Raw genomic sequence first — 11,350 nt, forward strand, 5'->3', positions numbered from 1 at the left:
TTACTATTTACAACCTTTAATTTTTCTTATTATATCTTACTTTTTTACATTTTATACCCCTGTTATTTTACACTTATGTTTTTTTTTTCCTTTTTGTAACTATAGTGTTTGTATCTTTTTTAGCCCTGACGAAGCCCTGCAACGTGGGGTGAAACGTTGGCTCAATAAAATAGTATAATTATCTACTATTTGAGTTTGTTTTTGACCGCACCCGGACCATTATTCCATTCGTCAAAAAAAGTTTTTGTATAATTTTACTGGCCATATTCACATTTAGAAATTACAACATCTTAAAATTATATTAGTTAATTAATCTATCAATATTAGTTAAATAATATTAATGATAGAAGGTCTTTTATTTAAAAATTAAACCTAATTAATTTCACTCCATCCAATGAAATCAGTATTTGCCATTAAAAAACTTATTTTTAAATTGAATAAAAAAAGTCAATTTGGACTTAAATGACTACAACAATTTAAAACTGATTTAAATTAAAACTAAACTAATTAAAACTGAATTTTCAATTTAAAATTGGAATACTTGAGCCAACTTGAGGAACGCCGTACAAATATAAATTACGAGTTCCGACCGTAGCCCATTAGCGGAGTAGGGGGAGGCGAGTCCTTGTCCTGGAACCAATTCACTAGTAGCTCCGCCTCCAATTCCATCCGGATTTAACTAGCCAAGTGGAGGAAGTCTAAACAGCTCCAACGGAAACTAACAGCTCCGCCTAGAGGCATTACGCCACGATCTCGAAGCCGTTTCAAATGGCCCTATTGTCTATTAGGTTCCATAAAGCGACTCCACCAGTTCTAAACCAGCTCTGCGTTTAATGTAAGAGAAAGAGTGTATAATCCTACTCCGCAGAAGCTGACTTATGGCATCACGGACTTAGCCATCTGAACCGTTAAAGCCTGGAGATATTGGAACTTCATAGTGAGTAAGGAGGTATGTGGACCATGTATGGAAGAGAAGGCCAAAAGACAACTTTTTTCTCAAGTGATAATAAAGCCTTGATTCTCCAGAGTCAGAGAATTATTGCACGGGGATTTATGCTGGTGGATCATCCATTTCCCATGGATGTACTATCGGACAATGTTCCAACTATTTATGGTATAGAATTATAATAAAATTTCCATTTGACTATCTTCCACAATTTGTCATATCTCTATTGCTTACTATTTTTTTAAAGGAAAATAAAGCAGCTAATAAGGTGGTTAATTTTTTGAACAAGTGCAATAGTACTGTGTATCAATAAATATAAGACAATAGTGGTGATTTCAATTCAAAGTATTTTAAAGACTTACATCTCGACAGAGTTACGAGTATTGAATACGCTGCACTTTGTTCGTTTTTGGTCAACGGAACCAGTGAGCGATTAAATCACACCCACTTGAATAAAGTTCGGATAATACTTTCTTAGACCTTTCTTCCGAAAAACCTGTAGGATGAAGTTACAGACTGTTGCGTAGCAGTTAAATAGCTCACTTAGATCTGGTGATGTCTCTGCAGTATTATTTAAAACAGACGACTAAAAGAGGGTGAAGGTTTTTGGTTACAATTGGAGGGTTTTAAATTAACCTAAACCCAATAAACTCAAACTGCGGATTAAACCGAAGATATTCGTTGGCTATTACTAAGTCCCAACTCCTAAGTCTTACATTTGAGCATTCATCCTGAATGAGCATGCGGGTCAAAGAGTGTGAGGAGGTGGCGACCATGTGATGAGAAAAATGTAAATTAAATTTTAATAATCTGCACATTATTGAGATATCGGTTTAATACAAAAATGTTGTCAACCTTCATTCAGGTAACACTAAGTCTATTTGTGAGTGGTTTTATGTGGACATTATGTTGAGACTTCTGGATACCATAAAGTTGATTAGCCTTTCTCCATTATCATTTGTTCGGCTGAGCAGATTGTGCTCTCCAATAGTGGATTTAAACTCTGCTTCCCTTTCAACTTGTGCGTTAAAGTCTCCAAGTGTTAGTTTCATGTCATGTGGCAATGTGCAACCATATGCCACCTTCAGATTTTCTTGAGACATCCCTTAAAATAGAGACGTTACAAAATTGACATTTATTTCTATCAGTGTTGACTTAAGATTAGAAATCCAATCCCAAATTTGTGCTTCTGTTCACCCCCACTGTGTAGTACGGTGTAGGGATACTTAACCCTGACTATGTCCTTTCGCACATCTTACACAGCCAAATTATCCAGAAAACCATTTTTGGCCTCTTAATTCATTTAGAGCTTTAGGTCTACTTAGTGTTCCAACATTCCATGTTCATCTCGTAATTTCCGCACTTCCGCAAATCAATCCGAGACTTATTGAAATCCCACTAATTAATGCTTTTTATAGTGGTGGGTTGTCAACCCGTCCATTCTCTGATTTGTTTATTATAATAATTAAAAGAATCTACATTATAAGTTTTAACCAGAATCCTCTATAGCTTACTTTCGCCATTCAGCAGGATGTCCCATGTTACCATAAATATTACATTATTTACTAAAATCTATTAAAGGGTGCTCAGTCAAGTTTATAATGAAACATTTTGAATGATACATCTAATTATTATTTTATAATTATCGTTATTTTTACTAGCAATTAATACTTCATTTTTATTTATCAACTTTCACAATCTTCATTCTTTCAGCCTATAATCTTTCTTATTTATAGCATACTGAAAATTTGCTAGATGGGATGGTTTTAGAAGTTGGCCTCGGTGGCTTTCGAATTATAGACTACTTTCGACTTCATGAGAATCCTTCCCTACAATTGAGAATCTGTTTAATGAATTATTATCTGATTCCTTAAATATATTCATACTAATAATCTCCATATTTACACGAGAAGTGCTGGCACTGATTCTAATTTATTATTTTTTTAGTAGCTTTTAAGAATTATTAATAATTTCTTTTTCCACACTTTCTAATTCTTGGCAGTGTCGCCACATAAAACCATTTCTTGGGTTAACCGTAATTCTATTCTGCTCAAACTAATATCTGATTTTGAATTATTATCTGTAATACTCTTCAGAAAATTCCAGAACAATATTCCTATTTATTATGCTCTAAATTTTCACTTGACACCATGTTGTACTTATTAAATTACATTAAATGTGATGGCCACAAATCCGACACACGTCAGTATTACTTATAGAAATTACGTGATGAGGCCCTATTATTTCTGAGAATCTTAGGTTTTTAGTTATACAAGAAAAAAATGTCTTGAATTTTCCATAGAGCTAAGGACCGTAAGAATTCAGGGTATGTGGTGGTAAAGTCCTTTAGGTATTTATTACTGATAGAGTTGGAATGACCTTCAAAAAGGATTGGCTTCATTCACTGAGCTCAGGGTGTGGGTAAAGTGAAAATTATCCCAATGCTTGTCCAAAATTATAGACAAAAACATTTTGAGAGTATTTTTATTCTAGGCCATACGAGTGATTTTATATTAATAGTTAAAAAATAATAACATTCCTTTTTCTGAATCAGTTTATATTAGCTATTGCTGGACTTATCAACTCTTTTTTCTGATGTATACAGGGCAATCCTTCCCCGCCGGACCCGCCCCGCTAAACCCCCGGGAAGCGACGGTCCTATATCACTTGAAATATTTACTTAAAACGGGAAGAGGAGACTTTAAGATAGTTTAATCGAACAATATTTAAAAAGCGTCTGAAATTGAAAAACGGCATCAAGTTTCACAAAAGAAACTTGTTAATATGTGAGATAAATTCAAGTAAAAATATTTTATAGCGTAATTCGTAAGACATAAAACATTTTTTTTTTTTTATTGTCGAGAAATCTGCGAGATCAACGCAAACCAAGTCAGATTTTGGACTTGTGGGTAATGCGCTGGTTTTAAGATCTTTTTGAGCGTTTTCTTATTTTTACAAATTGACAGTTTATTTGAGAATGACTATTATAATTTCTAGTCTGCGTTGAGTGATGTGTTTTCAGATCAATATCTGAATTGGCCTAACTTTAAGGATTATTAATAAACTCCTATTTTGAAGGTTAATTTGTTCAAAATCCTACTTTTATGACTAAATGACAGCTATTTTTTTGTTCTTTATATTAAACTGTACACCTGTATTGTCTCTATCATTTTATTTTAATAATTATTCCATGCTATGATTAAATTATATGTAACTTTATCCGATGAATTCTTTGAACGAAACAATTAAAACATGATTAATATTGTCCATTAATCCTAACTTTTAATATATACAAAGTAATTTTAAATAGTATTATTAACTTTTACTGAATAAATTTATTATTTTCTAAAACTAAATATTTATTAACAATTTCAGAGGCAGCAAGGGATGCATCCTGTCCAAGAGTATGCCCAGCAAGTGCCCAAGAGCCTGTTTGTGGTACAGATGGTTTCATCTACCCCAGTTTCTGTGAGATGAGGAAAAAGACTTGTGGAAAAGGTAACCTCATAGAGATTATTTTGATGTGATTGGAATCTTTATTTGAATCATTTAAGCATTATTTACTTGGATTTGCTATTCTTCTATTGAATTCACAATAAGACAAGATCAATCAATTGATGTTTATACTTGTTAAATAAATAAATTTCTAATACCCCAGTAAGTTATTTATTTCTGTTTTTTTTTTGTTTTTTTTTTTGTTTTTTTAAGGATATTATTTAAGTGAAACCATTTTTAAATTTGCTTTATCTTAAAATTTCCCTTATATCATCAAAATTATTTATTTTGTATGTATCAACAATACACTATTTGAATGAATTCATTTCTTTATTATAATGTTGCAATGTTTGAATCTATTTATTTATATTATGTAGGAATATATGGAACCCAACTCGCTTCAAAAAGATTTAAAATAGGTATTGTCAATTAACCCATTTCTACACGAGGGTAAAAATAGTATGGTTTTGGGATACTTTCTTCTGTTTTACGTTAATTGATGTCTAAAATTTATGTTTGGCTAATTTAAAAATTTCTGTCAATCGGGAGCTCTATTTTTTGAAGTGATTCTTATATTTGCATCTGGAGCACTTGGCAGGTAAGAGTTCAAATATAAGAATAGCTGTTGCATGAAAATAATTCATAGATAGTTTCTTTAAGGTTTCAATACTACGACCTATAACTAAAAATAATGATCACAAAAAAGTAGTATATTTATTTTTCATGATATATCTAGAAGTAGTCTGGGTGAGGGGGCATTTTTACCTGAGCAAATTTTTTTGAAAAAAAATTTACTGGAACAATCACTGAACTATCTTTAACATTTTGTGCACTATGTCTAAAGTATTAGCATTAAATTGAACAGGAATTTTTTTAAATATTTCAAAATAATATACCAAATAAATAAAATTATTATAGCGTAAACTCATCACAAGAAATAAACGTGTTTTAACAATATTATACATTGATTTTATGCCTTATTGCTTTTAAAATAGCTAATTTAATGATATAATCTAAGCAATATTCAAATCACATTATCATGGCCAAATCATTTGAGAAGGTAATTTAAAGTTTTGGTTTTGGAATTCTTTTGTAAGAATGTTCTTTTATTATTTAATTCTTGACCTGGTTTCATTTGAAATTCTTTTTGTCGAAGGTTTCTTTATGTTTTTTGGACTCCAGTGTTCCTGATAACAAGTAAAAAATTTGACTTGGCTAATTAAGAATAATTTCTTAATTAGCCAAGTCAAATTCCATTATTAAAAATTATTAGACTGTGTGATCTATAAAGACTTTTATAGGAGTACAAATATCAACAAAGCAAGGACTTTGCCAGCGAGCCCATGGCTCCAATTGTGATCATCGGTGTGGCAATGAAAGAGACCCGGTATGTGGTACTGATGGCCGCACTTACCTCAACAGATGTATGCTCCAAGTAGAAGCATGCAGGTAAATGCTTTTTTTTGTATCATTTCTAACTTTTGGCAAAATATTTGTCAATTAATCAATTATTATGACAGTACTGTCATATAAATTATAGTTAAAGCTTCAAAAAACAATCTTTCCATGCTATAACAGTGTTGTCGGCATCATCTCATTTTTTATATCTGAAAACAAATTTCTAGATATCTGTTGCTCATTTAAAGAATTTTAAGAACTTAAAGATAATTTTAAGATTTTATTTGGTTTTCAGCCCAAAAGCTTTTGTAAATAATTGTCTCCTTGTTAGCATCTCTGATATCAGTATAAGTGTTTCGAATAGGACTTTTACTTAAATATGGAGAAATTCAGTTCAATAATTCAAAGAAATTAGTGATTAGAAGTGCAATATCTTAGGCCAATTCAACTAATATTGAAACAGCAAGTATATTGATTAAGAATATACATCTTTGTAGAAGTTTTTTTCTTTTTTATAAAATAATCACTAATGTTTTATTTTTATGTAACTGAATATAATTCTGTATTGAATTAATAGTACCATAATAGGTTTAATAATTAAATGAGTCATTAATTTGATGACTGAGTACTATTCCAATACTACATAGAGATGAAACAACTGATAGACTGTGAGCTTTCTTTGGTCATAAAAATATGAGTATTAGATTTGCTGATATGGCCCATTGACATTCAATAAATTTTAGATCACATTTAAGCTCATCTCATCATAGCTTAATCTCATCTCTGCAGGTCTACTAGGAACTGGGCATGGCCTTTTTAGTATAGACCTGGAAGGTAATATTATGAAATGATTGGAGCTCCTACTTCTTTTCTATTTACCTCTGGATTTTAGACTCATTAGTAGCTACACAAAGGATAACTCACAGTTTAAAGACTTCCATCTTATCTTTATATAGAAATTCTCTTCTATCTCTCTTCTTCTTTGATTTAACACAATTTTCTTATGAGTTAACTTCATCACCATACCTGTAATATGTTGGAAATGGTAATGTTAAAATTTGATGAGCTAAAAACCGCTAATTACAAACTGTCTCATCTCACTGATCAAACAAACCAATCAGACAAAATCTATTCATCAGAAATACACCACCCCACTTCATTTCAAGTATTTAAAAAGTCTCAATTATACTTTTGAACACCACATGCTGCTTCCTCAAAATGTATCTTATTTGGTGTAAAGAACTTCTTTCATTTTCAGAGTTGGTATCTCTGTTTCCCATCTTGGTGCCTGCAATAACATTTCAGCCCATCGTGAAAACTGTCCTGTTGATTGTGCCCAGGCACCCAAAGATGGTCCAATTTGTGGAAGTGATGGCAATGTCTACTCTAACACCTGTATAATGAAGCAATTGACTTGTGGGTAAGTTATATTTCAGTTCACTTGGATTTGTATATCTATACTCTGTATAATCATTTAATTTGAAAATCTGTTTTCCAGTCAGGGAGTTGTCAGAACTTCTAAGAAGCACTGTCAAACAACTAGACATTGCAGAGAATCTTGCTGGAGAAATGCCAAACCAGTATGTGGGAGTGATGGGGTCCTCTACAGCAATCCTTGTCGTATGAAATCCAAGAACTGTGGGTTAGTTCTTTTATAAACATACTCATTTTACCCTATTCATGTTATGCGAGATAATTATTTATATTTAGTATTATTATGCTACATTTTTACCTGCTTATTGTCCACATGATGTTTTATTATTTAAAATAATTAAATAAGATTTCAATCTACTTACAGTTCAAAGTACTATAAAAACTATCATTACAACAGTAAACACCACTTAAATGTTTTTGTTTTTTTTATTTACGGTTTCACATACAGACAAAAGATTGGACGGAAGACCATTTGTGGTTTAAATTATTTGTAAGACAATGATCAGCTATCTACACCAAGCTAATCATATAATTCTTATTATATATCATAGTAAACATTATAATTGTCAGAACAATTAAGAGGGAAGTTAGACTTTGGCCTAGAACTGTAAATGTGGCTGTGCAAATATTTATGCTTCCCTTTTCATTTTTTAACTTTATTTACTTTTTTTTTTTTTTTCCATATTTCCTGCTTTGTATGCTCTAAATTGTCATGGTTCACCATGGCTTGTGAACAGTTATGTGGACCAGGAGGACCAATTTTGTTTCCAACCTTGACCTATTGATGATAAAGTACTTCCTGAGAGTAGCCCTTTCTTGGTGGTCACTAACCTTCATTTTTCACAATTCTTGCTCATTCATTGTATTCTCCCAGATAATCCTCATCCATCTTCGTGGGTCCTTATAATCCTCATTCTTAGAATCTTTTAATCTAGTTTTTTTAGAATCTTAGAAAGGAACTCCTTCTATTTGCAGTACACTTGAGAAAATGTCTTATAGCTATTTGCTAAATGAATGCCAGCCTGGTCCTAGTACTGGGGATGCATATCTCAGGATACCCACAACTACTCTTTTGCATATTGTTATTGCCCCTGAATATGAGGTCTCAGAATGTAGAATGAGTTCATTCAGGGCTGGTTTCATATTAATCACAAGTAGTACAAGGGTGGCACCATGTTGAACATTCTTCCAATATTTATAGATGATTTTATCCCATCTTAATTTGTTGCTAACAACATAATTTGAATGTACCCTTTCCTTTCTCTTTGTATATTCAGAGTTACTGAGTGAACTCTTAAAGGATGTTCCTTAGAAGAAAATTATCTGTTGTTAACCCACGTTTCGCCCCACTTTGTTGGGCTGTCAGGTTGAAATAAAGATGACAACTGAGTTGAGTTGTCAATTTAGGACAGGAAAGTGTGGTTAAACTACGGTTCACCAACAAACTCGAACCAGAGTGGCCGAGATCTATTTCTTGGGTCCGCCACCAAAAATGTCAACTTGCCTAGGTCGTATTCGAACCGGCACCACCGCAAAACCCAGAATTCTAAGTTGGTGCCTTAAAACGCTCGGTTACAACGCCCTCTAAATAGAAAAAAACTAAATTATAAAAGAAATCATTATTCTTAAAAATAAATAGATTAAGAAGTTAGTTTTAGATAGTCTTAAAGTAGGTATGTAATTGATATAATAGTAAAATAGAAAATTAATAATTGTTCGTATAATACATTTCCTTCTGACTCCAGCGCGAGTTCTACAAGTTTCATAACTTCTTCTTGATCTGTTGTTGTATCCTGTAGACAAAGCTATTTTGCTTCATACTCTAGAAAATTAGACTAATTTAGGTAAAAACAATAGTTCCCACTCAGAGTGGGAACAAGACAAAGGAGTGAATTTTTTGTTCTCCATTTCGACTGTATACTTGGCCTTTGTATTAGAGTTAAACATATATTTCTAGCTCTAGATCGAAAAGAGTATCAGTTATTAATAACTAATTTCTGTACTTACCTTCTCTCCAGGCCCATGTTGAATAATTTTCAAACATACAAAAGAGAGTTACAATCTAAAAGAAAATTTGAACTGTAGTTTTTTATACTAGTATATTTTTTTAAGACCTTGCTACTTTGATTCTAAATTATTTTTAGCCAGTAAAAAAATTTTAATAGATAAAAAATAAAGTTTATAGTAAGAAATAAATAAAAAAAAAAAAGAAATTAAGGAGTAGTTTACGGGAAAGTATTATCTTAGTTATAAAACTATATTCTATTTGTTTTCGAGGTGTGCAGAATCAAAAAATTATATTGATCTGTGTACCTGAAAAAAGAAACGAACCAGTAAAGCAGGCTGGAGTGAAATTGGTAAGGTATTCAACCCGATTTGGTAAGTATTGTACTCCACTCATCATTTTATTATGGCTGGCAGTCTCAGCAAAGGAACGCAAGGAAATATGCCAAGTTTCAAGCCCCCAGCTAAAGACTTCATCGAGTAATAGATTTCTAAGCGCTCTTTAGAGGTTTTGCCCCACTTAGTGATCTCCCCATCCAAGTGACCCCAAAGACCCTGCGTCGATGGAAACTTGATGTAAAAGGGGGGTCTTTCGCAACGTTACGAATTCCGTTCCTGAAGTTGACGAAGCTGTGCTCTATGGACTGCATGATAAGTGTTTACACGAACCATTGAGGAAAGCAAGAAAATTTTAATTAAAATTAAATCACTAACACCGATTTGAAAGATTATTCCTCCATTGTTCGTAGCCGGGGGTTTATTAACTATATAAAAATCTTTTAAACTCTCTACTAGTGACTGTTTCGAATACATCATTAATTGATGGCAACAAGATGCTACGCTAGTACCTTCCAATGAGATAGGTATCGGGATTCGTTCCAGGAACTGGGGTCTTTGGGCCTTCCATTCCAAGCCATGTTTGCTATCTAAAATAACTTTTTTGCTATCAACCAATTCGAATTAAGCTCATTCACTGGTACTGTAAGTAATTGGAAGATAAGTAAGGTATAATATTATTAAAAAGATAAATAAACGTTGTTTTAATTTTATTTCATATCAACTCCTTGTACAACCACTGTACTAGAAACAGTACTTCCACACAAAGTACTGAAATTCCGACCCTTCATGGGTTTTAGTGGTACAGCTTTTTGTTTAAATTTAATTATTCATAACCTAAAAAAATGTTTCAAATCATGTCGAATTTTGAATATTATTAGATTGTATTATCTTTTTCTGCTCTTTAGGAAACATGTCTTTGAAGTTCCATTGGCCTACTGCCTCTCGCAAGAAAGAACTAGCGGTTCAATGCAACCTGAGTGCCCAACTAACTGCACTAAATCAGACCAGCAAATCTGTGGAAGTGATGGCAACGTCTATTCGTCAGAGTGTGAAATGGACCTGATGAACTGTGGGTAAGTGATTGAATACATGGTCTTATTAAATTTACCTTCACGACTGTCGTTAAACCAGTGACACAGGTATTAACGACACAGATTAACCAGGTAGCCTGTCACAAATGCCGCGGGCCCGCCTCTAGAAAGAAAAATACTAAACTTGTAACTGTCCTGACTATTGTTAACAGATGTTTTTGCTTCGAAGGAGTGTTTTTCTTAACATATTTTTGAGAATTAGTTTGTAAAATATTTTTCTTTAAGTTATTATAAACAGGTTTTTAGTGAGTGTTAGTTTAAGAGATAAGCAACTACACAACGTAAAATACGTATGTAATTTTTTTTTTATTTCAAAATAATATGATAATAGTTTCCTATTAAAATTTTATAAAACGGCTATTTGTTTCCAAAAACATATATTCCCAATACAATAACTATTCTTTAAAAATATTCTCCTTTTTACTAAACACATTAACAATATTATTAATAAAACCTACTTTCCACGGGTTAGGACTGTTATCTCCTAATTACAGAGCTTAATTTATTTACATTAAATTTAATTAACAATCTTTTTTATTTATTGCTTATAAATTATGTCTTATTATTAATATAAACCATTCTCAAACAATTGGTTAATAAATATATTAAATTAGAGAGTTGTTTTATTTTTTTTATCCTCAAA

General features: G+C 32.1%; 1 protein-coding gene across 1 annotated transcript in view; it reads left to right on the plus strand.

Moving 5' to 3' along the window:
• Positions 1-11,350, plus strand: part of LOC106692740 (serine protease inhibitor dipetalogastin) — a gene marked incomplete at its 5' end in the record, with an annotated part of 82,673 nt that overhangs the window by 60,110 nt on the left and 11,213 nt on the right. Inside the window, 5 exon segments of the mRNA XM_014438856.2 lie at positions 4,322-4,444; positions 5,743-5,890; positions 7,098-7,259; positions 7,338-7,481; positions 10,522-10,689. Coding sequence (XP_014294342.1) covers positions 4,322-4,444; positions 5,743-5,890; positions 7,098-7,259; positions 7,338-7,481; positions 10,522-10,689 — 745 coding nt within the window.

This window comes from Halyomorpha halys, unplaced genomic scaffold (assembly GCF_000696795.3).
Source record: "Halyomorpha halys isolate HHAL.00 unplaced genomic scaffold, Hhal_1.1 Scaffold69.1, whole genome shotgun sequence".
In the NCBI taxonomy this organism is placed as follows: Eukaryota; Metazoa; Arthropoda; class Insecta; order Hemiptera; family Pentatomidae; genus Halyomorpha; species Halyomorpha halys.